Below are 18,034 nucleotides of genomic sequence, written 5' to 3' on the forward strand. Positions count from 1 at the left end.
GTCAGTGATGGTGGATGCCCATGGGTGCCTATGAGGGTGGGCATCTGTTGGTATCGGTGCTCATATGTATGGGTGCTCATGGGTTTGATTGCCCATGGAGCTGAGCATCCATGTGGAACAATGCCGATGGTTTGTGTGTCAGTGAGAGTGGCTGCCCATGGGTCTGGGTGCCCACTAGGGTAAGCATCCATATAGGGATGGGTGCCCATGATTTTTGGGTGCCCATGGAAACAAGCATCCACAGGGGTTAGTGCCCATGGGTTTGGGTGCCCACAGGGGTGAGCATCCTTAGGAATGGGTGCCCATGAGTTTGGATGCCCACGGAGGCAAGCATCACTAGGGACATGTGCTGTTTGTTCTGGGTGCCCACAGGGGTGAGCATCCTTAGGGATGGGTGCCCATGAGTTTGGGTGCCCACAGAGGCAAGCATCGCTAGGGATATGTGCTGTTTGCTCTGGGTGCCCACAGGGGTGAGCATCCTTAGGGGTGGGTGCCCATGCGTTTGGGTGCCCACAGGGATGAGCATCCTTAGGAATGGGTGCCCAGGAGTTTGGGTGCCCACGGAGGTGAGCATCGCTAGGGGTATGTGCTGTTTGCTCTGGGTGCCCACAGGGGTGAGCATCCTTAGGGGTGGGTGCCCATGCGTTTGGGTGCCCACAGGGATGAGCATCCTTAGGAATGGGTGCCCAGGAGTTTGGGTGCCCACGGGGGTGAGCATCGCTAGGGGTATGTGCTGTTTGCTCTGGGTGCCCACAGGGGTGAGCATCCTTAGGGATGGGTGCCCATGGGTTTGGTTGGGTGCCCGTGGGTTTGGGTGCCTCTGAGTTTGAGCATCCTCAGGGGTGGCTGCCCACGGGTTCCGTGCCTAGCGCAGCTCCCCGGGGCCTCGGGCGGGGAGGGCCGGGGCGTCCCGGAGCCGGGTCCGGGGCGGTGCCGCCGGAGGGACCGTCCCTTTCCCTCGCCCCGCCGGGGCGGGCCGGGACCGTGCCCGTGCCCGGGGCAGCACCGCACCGGGTTGGGGGGGGTGGGGGGGGCCGGCCCGGTGGCGCGATGGGGCCGGGGCTCGGGGCGGCGGGCAGGGGTCCGGTGCGGGCGCTGTGGCTGCTCTGCGCCGTGGCCGCGCTCTGCCAGCTGGGCAGCGGCAGCGTCCTCCGCCGCCGGCTCCACGCCGCCGGTTTCCTGCAGCGGCGGCTGAGCGGCGGCGAGCGGCGGGACGTGCAGCGGGAGATCCTGGCCGTGCTGGGGCTGCCGGGCCGGCCCCGGCCGAGGAACCCCCCCTCTGCCCGCGGCCCCGCCGCCGCCGCGCCGCTCTTCATGCTCGACCTGTACCACGCCGTGGCCGGCGAGGAGGAGGCGGAGGAGGAGGAGGAGGAGGCGGCGGTGTCGCGGCCGGTGCTCACCGGGCTCAGCACCCAGAGCCCCCCGCCCGGCAGCGTCGTCAGCCGCGCCGACACCGTCGTCAGCCTCGTCAACGTGGGTGAGCGGCTCCGGGAGCACCGGGGGGAGCCGGGGGCGGGGGGGGACAGCGGAGTGCGGGAAGGATCCAAGCGGCTTCGCTGGGGCCGGCGTGCACCGGAGGGACCGGAGCCTGCGGAGGCGCCGGGATGCTCGGGGAGGACCGGGGCGCACGGACGGAGCCGGTGGGGGGACCAGGGCAGATCAGAGCCCGCGGACAGGACCGGAGCCTGCCGGGGGCACCTGAGGGACCGGGCAGGGCCCCGGGTGGAGGCACCGGAAAGTACAGGGAGGTACCGGGAGCAGCGCACAGCGGGACGGGGCGCACGGGGCGGCGGCGGCGGCGGCACCGTCGGGGCTGAGCACGGCACGGAGCTCTCCAGCCCGGGCTGAGCCGAGCCCGACCCAGACCCCGCGGAGCAAACCTCGGCCTCCGGCTGCGGGAGGGGACCGAGGCTGGCGACCCGACGGCTCCGAGCATCCCCCGCTGTGGCGGTGCCTCCCAGGGCATCCCCGTTCAGCAACGGGGCTTTTGCATGGAGCTGAGCTTAATAACGCGCTGTGAGGGGCGCGGTGGGCGCGGGGTGCACCCCGGGGTGCTGGGAGAGGGCACCACGGTCCCTGGCCCCATCTCAGTGGGCTCACATGAACCGGTTGCAGGCACGCAGGTGGGACAGCAGCAGCATGAAGTCAGTTACCCGCGGTGGGACATTGAAGCAGGGCTCAAAGTAATATTCTTAAGGATGCTGATTATTGCTGGAACCTCATCCAGCTGGATAGTGGGCAACGTCAGGCTCCAGAGACCCTCCAATTTCCAACCAGCATCAGCAGGGATGTGAGTGCTGGCACATGAGGGGTCCTCTCGTAAGGGTAGGCACCTGGGTGACCCAACCCCAGCAGGATGCTCAGGCTAGGCATTTGGATACAGATCCTTTCATTGCCTCTGTTTGCTTCTTTAAGGGGTGTTTGGGTGTCCCTGAGCAGGCCAAGCATGATGAGGCTTCTGGGGAGCATCTGTGCAAAGGCTGAGGGACAAGAAGCAGGGCAGGGGGTGTCAGTAAGCACCTATGGCCAGTGTCCCGGGCTCAGGGATGCCTCCCTGAAGCAAAGTGGATTTGGCTGCTGCACCGTGGTGTGCCAAAGGGTTTGCAATGGGAAAGTGCCTTCTCCAGCACCCCCGAGGACCACACAGGTCCCCTTTGCTCCTCAGCACCTCTCGAGGCCCCACAGGCAGTGCTCTGAGCATGGGGAGAAATCCTCCAGGAGATTCCAGGAGCTCAGCATCCCAGGGAAGCTGAGACCGAGGGAGGCAGACACCAGGGCATCAAATCCCAGCTCCCCTCAGCCTCAGGACAACACAGAAACACCAGGTTTGATGACAGCCAGGGTGGGATGCTGAGGAGGATGCTGGGGAGCAGTGGTGCTGGCACAGGGGTGCTGGCGCCGCTCCCTTTCCTGGTGCTCCTGGAGCAGCCGGGAGAGTTGGGGAACACAATTCCAGCCTTCAATTTGAATGGCTTTGATTTCTGCGGCTTTGTCAGTCCCTTCATGTTAATTAAATTAATGTCTGTGGGAGAAGGCTAGCTCTCGTTTGCATGCATAATTTGCTGCACAATTACCCTGATGGGACATGCAAATGGGGTAAGTCGCTGCTCCATTGGGCACTTGGACCTCTTTGCTCCCAGCTACCCCGCAGAGGGCTGTGTGAGCCGGGCCGGAGCACGGCTCCCAACGGCACACCTTGTTCCTGGGAAGGGGAGATGACAAACCTCCCCGGAGCACAAACAGGTCCTGGTTGGGGCAGGCAGAGCTCCCCGACTGCCTGCTGGGGGCATTCCGGGTGACAGGCACCCTCGGATGGGTTTGGTGATGGTGGAGCATACAATCTCAGCCTGGTTTGGGTTGGAAGGGACCTTAAAGCTCATCCAGTCCCAACCCCTGCCACGGGCAGGGACCCCTTCCACTAGAGCAGCTTGCTCCAAGCCCCTGTGTCCAACCTGGCCTTGAACACTGCCAGGGATGGGGCAGCCACAGCAGCCTGGCCCATCCTTCTTGATACAAAGAAAAACCCCTCCAAGCCTGACCCGTGCTATTCCTGGGTGCTGACTGGAGGCTGGGTTGTGTTTTTAGGCCTGGGTAAGGATGGGCTTTTTGATTCCTCCTTGGCTGAGCCACCAGCCGTGAGTCACGATTCCATGCAGGGTGTAATCGTGGAGCAGGGGGTTGTAATGGGAAGATGAGGAGGTGGCTCACAGCGTACCGGAGTCCCCCATCAGCACCATGATACACGTCCCCTCCTTCCCTTACCTTGCCCTTGGTGGCTGTTTGTAGGGCTGGGGGATGGAACAGGGGCTCAAGCTGCCCCACGGCCCCATGCAACTGGGCCCTGTGTCCTGCAGCTCCTGCTCTTCATCTCAGGAGTATGGAGGAAGCGCTCAGGATAACTCCTGGCTCCCTCCCTGCTTCGGAAAGCTTATTTTTTCCTGCTTGCAAGCAAAGGATAGCATCTTCCTTGCATCTTCTTTTAAACCTATTTTGGGACCCAGGGCACTTGATGTGGTTGAATATCCTGGCATTTCCTTTTAATTTAGTGTCTGAAATGATCATGGGGACCACTGGGAGCAGCCAGGACCAGTAATTACGACTGATGCGCAGTTTATAGCAACAGAGCAAGTTCACAATGAGAAAGTGCAGCTCAAAATAACCTGGGGAGCGGGATGAAGGGCAGGCGGCCCCATCACCCATCACCCCACCTCTGGGAAGAGATCAGGAGTGGGCTGGGATACACCAGAGCCAGAGCTGGGCACCCCTTGCCATGGTCCCATGGCCATTTATATATGCCTCTCTTCTATTTCCCTCCCAACGGTGGGGTGGTGGGAGCCCGCAGCAGAGGCGTTGGCATTCAGCTCTGGGGAAAGACTCAGCAGCTCTTAGGGGCGAGATGGGAAATGCCACAGGAGGGGGCAAGGAGAGCGAAGAGCTTGGGCTGGGTGTTTTTAGTGCGTCTCATCCGCAATCCGGATCATCCGCCCACGGCTAATTGAGGGTTGCGGAGCCGCTGAGTCAACCACCGCCAATCGATGGCCGCTGCCCAGGCAGGACCGGCTCCGGGCTGGGGAAGGGGGGGCCCTTTCCCGCACACCCCAGCACCAGCACCGCTGAGCACCCACTTTTCCACCTGGGCAAAGGGTGCTGGGTGAGTTGGGGATGCGCCGGGAGCTGCCCCGCTGCAGGGCTGTGCTCGTGTAGATGTTTATGGTCCGGCCAGAAAACATGGTGATGTGAAACCCACTCCAACCTGCTGGTCATCACCTAGGGTGGCTGGTGGCTGTTTGTTGTTTGCTGTTTGCAGTTTGATGTTTGATGTTTGCTGTCTGTCTGTGACCATCACCCTCATCTGCTGCACTAACCCCGTATCAGTGCACGAGAGGATGTTTCCCCCTTGGTCCTGCCCTTCCAAAGGCGTTCTGCACCACAAAAGGGCAGAGGAAGCAGGGATTCCTCTGAGTCTTACCCCAAATTCTAGGCAGCTTGCTGCTCAGGCCAGCTCATTTGGTTCATTAAGGTGCACAGCTAACTGTGGTCTCCTTTAGTATTCCCCCTTCCTGGCCAGGTGTCCCTGAGCTTCCCACCTCTCCAGCTCCCCCATCAATGCCTTTGTCCCTGGACGCCTCCATCACATAGATGGGAATGTTTCTTATTGGTTTGTGTTGGAAGGGACCTTAAAGCTCCTCCAGCTCCAACCCCTGCCACGGGCAGGGACCCCTTCCACTAGAGCAGCTTGCTCCAAGCCCCTGTGTCCAACCTGGTCTTGAGCACTGCCAAGGATGGGGCAGCCACAGCTTCTCAGGACATAACAGAGAACTTTCCTTCTTTAGCAAAGGTTTTCACTGTTCTCTGGTGCCAAAGCCCACCCTGTTTCTGTGTTTCTGGGTCCCTGTGACCTTCTTGGCCATAATTCCCCCCTGCCTTTCCCTGGATGCAAGGCTCACCAGCATGGTGCAGTGATTTCATGTGGTTGAGTCTTGCTTGATGCCAGGGCCCAATGGGGTGACCCAAGAAATACTCAAGGGGACCCCACTCTGTACCCGGCTGTCCCTTGGATGTCCTGCTGTGGGTTAACAGGGAGGAAATGGAGGTGATGCCTCTGGTTGTGTTTTGGTGGGATCCAAGAGTTTTGCAAGAGCCACGAGGCACCAGCGGGCTCAGGAGCATCTCTAATGGCCCAGGAGCATTAAAGCACCAGCGATGGGTTGGTGGAAGAAATGGGAAAGCAGGAAAGAGCCCAAGGGGCTGCAGCAGGGCCGGGGGACTGATGTGACCCCCCCCCGAGGGGTGCATGGGCTGGAGCTGGCTCCCCAGCATCCTCCTGCCCGCAGCCGGAGCCTCCCGCAGCAGGAAGCGCTCTCCACATCCTCCCAGGCTTTTTTTATCCATGACTTGTGGTGAGGCTGGAGCTGGAGGGAACGTGGGGCTTTAAACAGGGAAAAACCGAGAAGAAAAGGGAAAAAAACATGAAGAGGGAAAAATAAAAGACCTGAGGATGCATAACCAGAAACTGAGCGCTCGGTTTGGGGCGACGCGCTGCTCCCCCGCATAGAAACCAGCAGCTTTATGGTGTGCTCCGTTTGGAATGGTTTTACTGCCTGGAATGGGTTAAAACAATGCATTTTAAGCACACACTTTTCTTTCTTTGAGTTTTTGTTTTAGTTTTCAAAGGAAGCACCTGGGCAGAGCTCTGCTGCTGCTGCTGGTCCCGGGAAGAAGCTCTTCCCTGTGAGGGTGCTGAGGCACTGGCACAGGGTGCCCACAGAAGCTGTGGCTGCCCCATCCCTGGCAGTGTTCAAGGCCAGGTTGGACACAGGGGCTTGGAGCAAGCAAGGAAGGGGTCCCTGCCCGTGGCAGGGGTTGGAGCTGGAGGAGTTTTAAGATCCCTTCAACCCAAACCAGGCTGGGGTTCTGGGATATTTTGAGGTTTTGGATATATTTTTCATCCTTTGGAGACTTGCGAAGGGCTGCGGCCCCCAAACCACAGCACAAGGGGCGGCTTCTCTGTGCTCCCACTATAACCAAGCCTTTGTGCATTTCATTATTTTATTTTATTTTATTTCTTTTATTTCTTTTATTTCTTTTTTGTTTAATTTCATTTTTGATTTGTTAGTTCTTTTTTATTGTTTTGTTTTATTTCATTTCACATCATTCATGCATACAAAAGGAATAGGGCTGGGAGGCCGGTGGGTTTACAGCAAAATAAAGTTGGGGGATGTGTGCAGAAAGAGGGACGGGTTGCACCAAGATTGATGGAACTGGGTGATCCTTACGGTCCCTTCCAACCCAACCTATGAGGATTAAAACCCTTGGGAGGGGAGCGCTGGGCAGGTGCAGGCAGTGGGTGAAGAGCCTGGGGCCAGCGGGGTTTGTCCCCATGTGGGTTGTGGGGATGCTGCAGGCTCTGACCTGCGGCACCCGGAGGTCCCATCCTGACCCCTTGGCTCCGCAGTGGAGCAGGACCGGGACATCTTCTCACCGAAGCCGTACTGGAAGGAGTTCAGGTTCGACCTGACCCAGGTGCCCACGGGCGAGTCGGTGACAGCCGCCGAGTTCCGCATCTACAAGGCACGAGGAGTGAGCCGGCACGGCAACAGCACCCTGCACGTCAGCGTGTACGAGATCGCGGCCGAGCACTCCAACAGGTGATGGGATGGTGGGGATGGGAGCGGGAATGGGTGGGGGTAGGATGGGGGTGGGAATGAAGAGGGTGGGGATGGAGATGAGGATGGGAATGGGGATGAGGATGGGGATTGAAATGAGAATGGGAATGTGGATAAGGATAGAGAGGATGAGAATGGGGTTGAAGAGGATGGGAATGGAGATGAGGAAGGGGATTGAGATGAGAATGGGAATGCGGATAAGAACGAAGATGATGAGAATGGGGATGAAGAGGATGGGGATGAGGGTGGGAATGGAGATGAGGGTGGGGATTGAGATGAGAATGGGAATGGGGATGAGGATGGGGATTGAAATGAGAATGGGAATGTGGATAAGGATAAAGAGGATGAGAATGGGGTTGAAGAAGATGGGAATGGAGATGAGGAAGGGGATGGAGATGAGGAAGGGGATTGAGATGAGAATGGGAATGGGGATGAGGATGGGGATTGAGATGAGAATGGGAATGTGGATAAGAACGAAAATGATGAGAATGGGGATGAAGAGGATGGGGATGAGGGTGGGAATGGAGATGAGGGTGGGGATTGAGATGAGAATGGGAATGAAGAGGATGGGGATGGAGATGGGAATGGAGATGAGGGTGGGGATTGAGATGAGAATGGGAATGTGGATAGGAATGAAGAGGATGGGAATGAGGATGAAAACAATGTAGACAAAGATGGGAATGGAGATGAGGATGGGGATGAGGGTGGGAATGGGAATGAAGCTGCTGGGTATGAGAATGGAAATGGAGATGAGGATGGGAAGGGGGAATAAGAATAAAGATGGTGAGGAAGGAAACGCGGATGGGGCCTTGCCCCAGCCCCAGGTTTTCCCCTTCCCATCACCATACCAGCAGCACAGAAGCTGCACCGTTCCCACACTTTCCCAGCAGGCAACACCACATCCCGGTTTAGCAGCTGGGGCTGGGAAGATGCCTTTCCAGGGTGTCACCACCATGCCGGGCAGAGCCGGAGGCGCTGGGAGCTGCCCTCCTGACCTGCTACACCGGGACCTGTACGGACACGGGCACCGGGAGCCATTGCCATGAACTGTTGTGGTGCTGGTGCCCTTTGGGTGCTGTTTACTCACCTGCTCCTGTTCCCTCCCGTTCCTGCAGGGAGTCTGACCTGTTCCTGCTGGACGCGCAGGACCTGCATGCTGGGACCGAGGGCTGGCTGGTGTTTGATGTCACGGCCGCCAGCAACCACTGGTTAGTGGATCAGAAATACAACCTGGGGCTGCGGCTCTATGTGGAGACGGACGATGGTGAGTGTGCCTGCGCACCGACAGCATGGGGGGGTAGATCCCAGGACCTGGAGCCTTCCCTGCTGCCCTCCTGGTGCCACTCAGGCCGTGGTGCAGCTCATCTGGATGCAGTCAGAGATTTCCAGATGTGATGGAGAAGCCGGCACCAGGAGCAGGCAGGGCCTGATGGCAGAGCCTCCCAAAGGCTTCATGCTAATGGGGTTCCCGGTGTGGACTTTAATAACCCCATTAGCGCTTAATGAATGTCTTACCTGGAGGTATCCTCCTGTGTGTGTGCGGGAGGATTAACCCTCTTGTGACCACAGCTTCACATCTGCTCCAAAGATGCCTTTTGCAGGTGCACAGGCACACAAAGGGCATCACCTCTCACAGATGATGGGGGAAATCACCCATGGGATGTAAATGCCTCATCAATCCCCTTCCCTCCAAGCTTTCCTCCCCAGTGACAAAGGGGAGAATCAGTCAGTTGGGTCGCACTTGGTTTTAATCCTTGAATTGCTCTATTATGACCATTGCATGGGGAATATGAGGCTGTAACATACACCATACACCCCCTGGGCAACGGCAGCAGAGCAGGAGAGTCCAGCCTCTTGGGATGCCCAAACCGCAGCTCTCTGCTGCATATTTCCTGCATTCTTTCCTCTTTGGCATCCCTGGCAGTGTTCAAGGCCAGGTTGGACACAGGGGCTTGGAGCAAGCTGCTCCAGTGGAAGGGGTCCCTGCCCGTGGCAGGGGTTGGAGCTGGAGGAGCTTCCAGGTCCCTTCCAACCCAAACCAGGCTGTGGTTCCGAGAGCAAACCCCTGCGTGGTGCTGTCCCCGCAGGGCACAGCGTGGACCCGGGCTCTGCGGGGCTGCTGGGGCGCCGGGGGCCCCGTTCCAAGCAGCCCTTCATGGTGACGTTCTTCCGCGCCAGCCCCGGCCCCGCACGCGTCCCACGGGCGGCCAAAGCCCCGCGGCGACGGCAGCACAAGAAGAGCAACGACCTCCCGCACCCCAACAAGCTGCCGGGGATCTTCGGTAAGAGATCTGTGGGGACAGAAAGGGTTTTCCCTATGGAAAACACTGCCGTGACCAAGAGACCTTCTGTTAGCAGCTTGCCCCGTCATAAAGCCCGCTTTTGCCCCAGGAGAAGCAGAGGTCTGGTTTTTTAGGGTTGGGGTTGTTTGCAGTGGGTCTGGGGTTGATGCCCTCGAGAAAATGAGGTTTTGGGGGAGTTTTGGGATACCTGAACGTTGGACTTTTTGCATCGCTCCTCTTGGCTTTGAAGCTGCCCTGGGAGGGCATCACCCCAGGAGGGTGACCCAGCCCCAGGAAGCTTCTCAGGCAGGAGGAGAATGGGAAGCCCCAGCCCTCCCAAACCCCATTTACCTTGGAAAACCCTCAAGGGTTTCCTCCATGGAGAGCAGAGCTGGGATTTCGCCCTTCCCAGGCTGAGTCCCAATGGTCCCAGTGTTGGAGCATTAAATTTCTGGCCAGTCTGAAGCTTCTTTTCCCTTTATGCAACCACAGGGGCTCCTCTTTTGTTCTTCTGGACTAGGATCATGGGGACTGCTCTATGGCACCCTTGAGCGGGGTGGCTGCAGGGGAGGGTGGGATGCAGGATGCGGGTACCAGGGGGCTGATGCTGCCTGTCCCTTTCTCCCACAGATGATGTCCATGCTGCGGATGGGCGGCAGGTCTGCCGGCGCCACGAGCTCTATGTCAGCTTCCAGGACCTCGGCTGGCTGGTACTTGTCTATGGGGAGAAGTCAACACCAAACCCCATGCTGCTGCCCATGGCCAGCAGCAGAGCGAGGCAGCCCCATCCGGGAGCTGGGAAAGCAAATGGGAATCGCCACAACCCCAAACGCCACCGGTGGCCAATGGTTCAATGGGAAAACCAAACTGAGCCCTTGCTGCTGGCACAGCCACCCGGGGAGGAGCCCATGGGGGTGGTTTGGCAGGAGGGGATGGATGAAAGGGCACAGAAAGGGTGAAGCCCATGGCTGAGAGAGTTGGGGCTGTTCAGCCTGGAGAAGTGAAGCTGCGTGGAGACCTCAGAGCAGCTTCCAGTGTCTGAAGGGGGCTATAGGGATGCTGGGGATGGGGACTCTTCACTAGGGACTGTAGTGATAGGACAAGGAGTAATGGGTTAAAACTGAACCAGGGGAAGTTTAGATTGGATCTAAGGAAGAAGTTCTTTACTGTGAGGGTGGTGAGGCACTGGAATGGGTTGCCCAGGGAAGCTGTGAATGCTCCATCCCTGGCAGTGTTCACGGCCAGGTTGGACAGAGCCTTGGGTGCCATGGTTTAGTGTGAGCCCATGGCAGGGGGTCGGAACTGGATGATCTTAAGGTCCTTTCCAACCCGAACTAGTCTATGGTTCTATGATAACCAGGGAAAACCCTTTGTATGTTGCAGGACTGGGTGATCGCTCCACAGGGGTACTCAGCCTACTACTGCGAGGGGGAATGCGCCTTCCCCCTGGACTCCTGCATGAACGCCACCAACCATGCCATCCTGCAGTCCCTGGTCAGTGCAAGCCACTGGGGTGAACACAGAGGGAGTGGTTGGAGGCCAATGGGTCCTAATGGAGAGCTGGATTTGGGGCAGGGAATGGGGCTAGGTTGGAGCGTGCAGCTCAGCTGCACCTCCCAGTAAAGCATCTGGATGGGCTGGCGCCTGCTGTGGGCTCACCACAAGGGGCCATAAAGGCAAACACGGAGAGAGCAGCATGAGGGCACACGGGGTCAGCAGCTCTGCCCATCGACCCGAGCCCCAGGGGCCTAACAGGGGGATGCTGTAGTGCTGGTGCTCCTCCACCTCTTGGTTTTGTGACTTGACACGATCCCGCTGGGGGTTAGCAGCAGCAGGCAGGGTAAAACCAGGTGCTTTCTGCTGGGATAACAGCAACGTCCCGTTGGAGCAGGCTCTGGGATGAGCCCCGGTGCTCACAGGAGCCCCCAGTTCCTCCCCACCACCAAGGGCATCGTGTCTCCAGCATCCTCCTCACCAGCCACATGAGGGTTTCATCCCGGTCCCCAGGGAGCACCTCTGCTGCTCAGCGCCCAAACCTCGGGCTCAGCAGATTCCAAGCGGGAAGGCTTCAACGCCCCATTTTTCCCAAACCCATCCCGCATCCCAGCCAGTGCTTTTTAATGTCTGGAATTTCCTGCCCTGTGAGTGCTGCATTTCCCAATGGCAGAGGCCACACCAGCTCCGGGGTAATTACAGGGAGCGCCGAGGCCTCGCATGAGACTTTGAAGGCGGGTTTAATCCTCGCGCTAATGAAGCTGCTGGGGCTGGGTGCGATGCTGCAGCACGGGGAGGGGGCCCCAGCACCCACCCAGCACCTCCGAACCCAACGCTCTTCCCAAACCAGAGCCGTTCGGGCAGGATGTGACTCACCTGGCACCCGGATCCAGCCCTTCTGGGAAGCACTGGGGCACAGGAGCGGTGCCAGCCCCAGCCCGTGCTGCAAATAGCAGCGTTGGGCAGGAAAATCCCGGACTTCCGAGCCGGGAGAGCAAAATGAGTCGCACATGGTGGGTGAAGGCAGGGGCCAGCAGCCTGCAGTGGATGCCTGGGATAACGGGTGTCCTGAGCCGGGCATGAAGGAGCAGTCAGAGAGGTGCAATGGGTTCAATGCGGGGCAGCGCTGAGCCCTGATGGAGAATCCCTATTGCAGCAGCAAAGCACACAGGGAAGCTTGGCACAGCCCTGATTGATTTTTAGCCATTTATTGACGTTTATTTATAGGGAGAAAAGAGCCCAGAAACGCCAGGTTCCTGCAGGGGCTGCCTGGCCCTTGCAGTGCCCCGAGCCCTGATCCAACACAAACTGCAGCGAGGGCTGCCCAAGGCTCAGGGTAAATATTTTTGCAGGAAGCTGGAAATAATCTCCCCATTCACGCAGGCTTTTCATGCAGTTAAGAGCTGGTTCGATGTTTTCCTCCTGCCCGGATCACTGAAGGGCTCCATCCATCCTTTAGGTCCACCTGATGAAGCCTGAGGCCGTGCCCAAGGCGTGCTGTGCGCCCACGAAGCTCAGCGCCACCTCTGTCCTCTACTACGACAGCAACAACAACGTCATCCTCAAGAAGCACCGGAACATGGTGGTGAAGTCGTGCGGCTGCCACTGACGGCCGCGTCCCATGGCCACCGGAGCAACGGGACACCGGGGATGTGGGATCCCATGGGCTGCATCCTAGCAACGCCCGTTCAGGATAATGAGTAATAAAAATAACCCCCTCCCACCCCTTCCTAGAAGTGGATGTAAATAATAGAGAGCTCTTATTCTCTTACTGCACTTCATGGGACACATCCATATAGAGGAAAGGGAGGATTTGTGACTGGTTACGTGTGCGCTGGCTCTGGCTGATGTGTTTTCCCCTCGCTGCAGTCTCTGATGGAGGCAGTCGGGGCTCAGGGGTAATGAGGACAAGGTTGCTGTGGGATGGAGCTGGGTCTTGTCCTGTCCATCCACCTCGTCCCCTTAATGAAAACAGCAGCAGGCAGGAGCCGGCTGCCTCCCCTGCTCCTGTTTACTTCAGGTTCATAAACCTGAAGGGGGGAGAAACGAAACTCAGAATGCACCTTGAGCTACAACACTGCTATAAAATAAACACCTCGTCTGGAAAGCAAACAGGGAGTTCCCCTTGCTCTGCGTGCTCTGAGAAATGCCACAGCACAGCAGCGCTCTGTTCAGGGCGTGCGGTTTCGCAACGAAAACACACTCAGCATTGCCTAAAAGGGTCGCTGTTTGCCCACACCCAGCCCTGCCAAGCTGGTGGGATGCAGGTTTGGGGCCAGGCAGCGTCGCCCCGGATGGGAGCGTGGCTGCGCTCACCCCTGGCCGCGTCCCGGGGGCTCGCAGTGGGGCTGGGACCGCAGCTTCCCCGCGCTGTGTGCACGGTTCTCCCTTATTTGCTCTGCTTTTAAAAGGAAAGGGCCTGGCCTCGCAGCTCGGGTACCCAGGGAACCTTGTGTCACTGAACAAACATCCTGGCCTAGCCACAGGCAAAGATCCCCACAAACCCACCAGCATCAGGTCTGCCCCGTGCCGGTGCCCTGCTTCCCGAGGAAAGGTCCCACTTCTTCGGGAAGAATTGATCTGCTGACTGCGTTCCACCTGAAATCCAGCTCAGGACGTGATCCTGGCTCTGTGCAGCAAGAGAAAAGCCAGGGCTCAGTGATTCCCGCATGGAGCAAGGGCTCCCCCTGGTCCAGGGGTTGTTGAAGGTGACTGCAAGGATTTGGCCTTTAAATCTCAGCTTTTTGGAGACAAGGAGGGAGCAAGGGAAGGAAATGCGGGGTGGGTTTGGCTCTTTGTCAGGGATCCCATCCGGGTGCCCGGATCTCGCCTTGCCCCAGTTGTAGGGCAATGCACAACCCCCGACCAGTGTGGAAAAGCAGGAAGTGAATAGAAGCAGCCTGTGGTTATCATGGAAAACAAACCTGCCCTGGGAGCAGCCGGGCTGGCAAACCTGGCAATTCCCAATAGCCCAGAAAACATCTCCCTAAACCCCAGCCACGCACCCCTCATCCTCCCCTCTGGTCTGGCATCCCCCATCCCTGCTTCCAACCCCACACATCCCTTCCTCCCCAGGAACACGCATTCCCAGAAGTACCCAGTGCCATCATTTCATGGGAAACCCCCAATCAATCACTTTCCCACTGATGGGAACTATAAAAGTACGTGGCTATTCCCACTTGGAAAATTTAACCACTTCCCCCAGCCTCATCACTTAGTCCTGTTCTTCTGACAACCAACCAAAGGCCTTCTTCATTTCCTGGGGCTTCTTGTCCCAGCCTTGTTCTCCCACCCACATCCCAGTAAACACCCCCTCTCAGACGGGGATGGAGCTGGACCAGGCTGGCTTCCCAGGAGGACGTCCACCAGCCATGGACCTGCCTCCCTCTGCTGATGGGAAAGGAGACTACAGGGCCAGAGACACGCCAGAACACGTCCACATGATCCTGCTGTGGAAGAGGCTCAGAGATTCCCTCGGCTCTCCTTGCCCCAGCGCACGTAGCTCCCATGCAGCCAGGATTTAGGCACCAGAGTTGAGAAGACGAGGAAAGCACTAAAGCAAAGACCACCCTCACCCAATGAGAATTCAACAGCCGGGGGCAGGCCCTCGGTTATGTGTAAAAGTAGGTTTTATTTTGACCAAACCAAGTCCTTCTGAACACAGCAGCAGGAGCAGCCCTGCCCGGCCTGGAAGCGGTTTATCCCTGCAGGGATCACCCCCTGCAGCACGGCCCATGGGCACGTTCACACCAACAGCGTAGCAAGGATCGCCCCGGGAGCTGGGCACTGCTGGGGCACCACGGGGCCACCCCATCCCAGCCCGGCTCAGCCCATGCTCAGGGGCACTCTCCGCAGTCCGAGATGATCACCTTCTGCTTCGGCTTCCCGTCCTTAGTGCCCTGAGCCTTGGGGAACAGAGCAGCAGGAGTCAGAGGCACGAAGCCCAAGGGTGGCAGGAGGCTGGCTCTGCTCGCACCTACCTCGATCTGCCGCACCACGTCCATGCCCTCCGTCACCTCCCCGAACACCACGTGCTTCCCGTCCAGCCAGTCTGTTTTCTCACACGTGATGAAGAACTGGGAGCTGTTGGTGTTTGGGCCCGAGTTTGCCATCGATAACAGCCCTGTGATCATAAAGGGCAGTGGTGGGATGCTGATGCTTTGACCCAACCCCATTCCCACACCCTGCAAAACACTGCCAGTTTTAAGAGAGCCTCTGGATATTAAACTCCACAAACTACTGGAAACAACACAAACACCTGCAGGCACGAAAGATGGAAAGGGGTAGAGATTGCTCATCCATTTATAGCTGCGGTAACAGAAAAGCTGCTTGCATGGAGATAAACCTGCTTGCTTTTTACTGCGCTTCATAATCGCACCGTGACTCCTTCAAACTCAAAGGGAAGCAGCTTTGAAACTCTTTGTCCATTATGCAGCACTGGAAGTTCACAGTGTGCGACCACAAGTGGTTTGCCAACAGAGGCTGTAATTCAGAGCTGCGACCATCAACGAACCAGCCCAAGGGTGGCCCCTAGATGACATTGAGCCCCTTTGTTCCTCAGCCCCTGCCCAGGAGATGGCTCTACCTGGCCCCGTGTGTTTCAGAATGAAGTTTTCATCATCAAACTTCTTCCCGTAGATGGATTTGCCCCCGGTGCCGTTGTGGTTGGTGAAGTCGCCAGCCTGGCACATGAATTGGGGGATGATGCGGTGGAAGCTGCTCCCTTTGAAGCCAAAGCCTTTCTCATGGGTGCAGAGGCAGCGGAAATTCTCTGTCCGGGCCAAGGGGAGAGAGGTGAGAGCTGTGCCTGCTGGAAGGCTCCACGCCGGGGAGGCTGAGCCACTGCTCACCCACAGTCATGGGCACCACATCCGAGCGCAGGAGGATCTGCAGCCGCCCCGCAGGTTTGTTTCCGATCTTGATCTCCATGAAAACCCGAGGGTTCGCCCGGGATTTCTTGGCAGGAGGCTCACCCTGAGCAGGAAAAGGAAACAAGGAGCTGGGATGACATTCCTCTGCTTTGCCTCCAGCGGCAGTTAGGCCCCACGCTCTCAGCCTTCGGGGCCGCAGGGACGCAGACAGCTCCGCACGGTTTTCTTACCTCCTGCACCTCTTTTTTGGAGGCCTCTGCTCCTCCCTCCTCTGTGTTCTCTTCCAAAGTCTTCCCCGAAAACTTCTTCAGCCAGTCATCATCCGACCAGACTGCGATGGCAAAAGGAAGGCTCAGAGCACAGGAACCAAAGGGCCACACGGAAGCACACACATGCGCACACATGAGCACACACGTGAGCACACACATGAGCATACACATGCCTGCACAGGTCAGGGCGCAGCCTACCCCAGGAGACACAGCATGCGGGCAAAGAAGAGACAAAGTCACCTCTTCTTCCTCCCAGAGGTGCCTCCACGCAGGGCAAGCTTGTGGCCTGCTCGTTGCCACTGCCCATCACACTGCACGAGTGCTTGGCATGCCTTGGCCCCCTCTGCTTACACAGATGTGGCCAGCTGTGTGTGCCATTTTCCTGGCATGGTGTGCATGCTGTGCCCTCTGCCAGCAGGCATGAAGATAATCAGAAGTGCAGCCAAGAGGGTTTCCACCCAAGGAACGAGGGAGTATTTTGGATTATGTGGTTATTAAGTTACTTGGATGCTGCTCAGACACATGAGCTCCCCAGATGGGAAGCAGAGCAAAGCTCTCTGCCCTAGGGCCTGATGGCTGATGCCCAAAGCTCTCAACACCCATGGGGATGCTCTCCCCTCCCAGACACCAACTCACCAGGTCTGGATGATCCCTCTTTAATTCGCATGGGTCTGGCCAAGTTCACCCGAATTGTCCTGCCAAAGAGCTCGGACTCGTTCTGCCGAGGAGAAAAGCACAACAAAGCCCACCAAAGGGTATAAAAATCACTGTGCCCCCCAGCTCCCCATAGAGGAGAATCACAGAGCTCTTGGTGTAGCTCACACCATTCAGGGCCTCACTGCTGGGAAGGCAGCAAAACCACTTGTCCCCCTGGGCGAACAGGGTCCCTACCATGTTGTCAATCGCTGCTGCTGCATCCTGCCAAAAGAGGTGAAAGAAGATCATTATTGTATCACCTCTTCTCTCCCTTTCAAAGCAAAGCTCAGCACATACATGCAAAAGAGACTGCCCAGGGACTGTGCTCCAAAACCTCATCTATATATGAACCAATGGATCTCGCAGGAGCTGTACCCAATCCAGTACATGGGACTCCTTTTCCCACATTTGATCCCATAAACCCATTTTATTTAAGATGCTTTACTGCTGACGCCAGCGTTTGAGAGAGGAAGAGAGATCCTGCGTGTGAAGCCCACGACAGGCTGTAAGATCCTGGCAGTGTTCAAGGCCAGGTTGGACACAGGAGCTTGGAGCAAGCTGCTCCAGTGGAAGGGGTCCCTGCCTGTGGCAGGGGTTGGAGCTGGATGAGCTCTGAGGTCCCTTCCAACCCGAACCAGGCTGGGATACTATGAAATACACAAAGCCAAGAAACCCGCCCGAGAGAGCAGTGCCCGTGCTTCAGCCCATAAGAAAGTGGGAACTTGGAAAAGCAGAGCAGCACCAGAGGTAACCCCCGCTTGCTGCCCCCAACCGCATCCACCAGGAGGAAGCTCCCCCCCCGAAGCCCCGCTTAGGAAGCACCCTCGCCCCTGCCTCACCTCTGCCAGCTCGAACTCGATAAAGGCGAACCCGCGGTGCTTTTCTGCAGAGGAAGAAGCGAGCGGTCACGGGCAGCACCGACACCCGCTCCCGCGGGCGCCCAGCGGCGCCGTCCGGGGCACGCACCCGTCTCGTAGTCCAGCGGGATCTGGATGTCGGTGATGTCGCCGAAGGGGATGAACGCGGCGTGCAGCACCTTCTCGTCCACCTCCTCCGCCAGCCCGCCTGCGGGCGGACACCGGTCACGGACACCGGACACGGGTCCCGGGCAGCGGCCGCGGACACCGAGCACGGGCACGGCCACGTACAGCAGCCCCGGCACTCACCTACGTACAGCACCCTCTTGGTGGCCGCCATCTTCGCGCCGGAACCACGTGACAGTCGCGACCCGGAATCACGTGACTCCCACCCCACGG

General features: G+C 58.2%; 2 protein-coding genes across 3 annotated transcripts; one reads left to right on the forward strand and one right to left on the reverse strand.

The window, feature by feature from the left end:
* Positions 1–1,050: 1,050 nt before the first annotated feature.
* Positions 1,051–12,734, forward strand: LOC133283486 (bone morphogenetic protein 8B-like). The gene is made up of 7 exons (XM_061480291.1): positions 1,051–1,477; positions 6,956–7,148; positions 8,282–8,430; positions 9,254–9,448; positions 10,079–10,158; positions 10,832–10,942; positions 12,402–12,734. The coding sequence occupies exons 1-7, from the start codon at positions 1,051–1,053 to the stop codon at positions 12,549–12,551; spliced, it is 1,305 nt and encodes a 434-aa protein (XP_061336275.1). The 3' UTR covers positions 12,552–12,734.
* Positions 12,735–14,743: 2,009 nt separating this feature from the next.
* Positions 14,744–17,996, reverse strand: PPIE (peptidylprolyl isomerase E). Of its 2 annotated transcripts, XM_061480212.1 has the most exons (10): positions 17,945–17,996; positions 17,745–17,843; positions 17,618–17,661; positions 16,974–17,000; positions 16,719–16,800; positions 16,044–16,144; positions 15,793–15,916; positions 15,528–15,713; positions 14,923–15,065; positions 14,744–14,847 (listed from the first exon to the last, which is right to left on the reverse strand). In XM_061480212.1, the coding sequence occupies exons 1-10, from the start codon at positions 17,973–17,975 to the stop codon at positions 14,779–14,781; spliced, it is 906 nt and encodes a 301-aa protein (XP_061336196.1). In that variant the 5' UTR covers positions 17,976–17,996; the 3' UTR covers positions 14,744–14,778. The 2 variants fall into 2 exon arrangements, with proteins under 2 accessions (XP_061336196.1, XP_061336197.1); XM_061480213.1 differs by lacking the exon at positions 16,974–17,000 and having other exon boundaries at positions 14,754–14,847.
* Between the last annotated feature and the right edge of the window lie 38 nt (positions 17,997–18,034).

This window comes from Pezoporus flaviventris, unplaced genomic scaffold, assembly GCF_033815535.1.
Source record: "Pezoporus flaviventris isolate CSIRO_AGI_PZ_B2104156 unplaced genomic scaffold, CSIRO_AGI_Pfla_v1 ptg000176l, whole genome shotgun sequence".
Lineage (NCBI taxonomy): Eukaryota > Metazoa > Chordata > Aves > Psittaciformes > Psittacidae > Pezoporus > Pezoporus flaviventris.

Bases quoted from the DNA above. Each gene is read 5' to 3' on its own strand.
- LOC133283486 (XM_061480291.1), top strand. From the start codon at position 1,051: ATGGGGCCGGGGCTCGGGGCGGCGGGCAGGGGTCCGGTGCGGGCGCTG. The intron at 9,449-10,078 runs GTAAGAGATCTG...TTTCTCCCACAG, and splicing joins CAAGCTGCCGGGGATCTTCG to ATGATGTCCATGCTGCGGAT. The intron at 10,943-12,401 runs GTCAGTGCAAGC...TCCATCCTTTAG, and splicing joins ATGCCATCCTGCAGTCCCTG to GTCCACCTGATGAAGCCTGA.
- PPIE (XM_061480212.1), bottom strand. From the start codon at position 17,975: ATGGCGGCCACCAAGAGGGTGCTGTACGTAG. The intron at 16,145-16,718 runs GTGAGTTGGTGT...TTGCCATCGCAG, and splicing joins AGAGGGATCATCCAGACCTG to TCTGGTCGGATGATGACTGG. The intron at 15,714-15,792 runs GTGAGCAGTGGC...TGGCCCGGACAG, and splicing joins TGTGGTGCCCATGACTGTGG to AGAATTTCCGCTGCCTCTGC.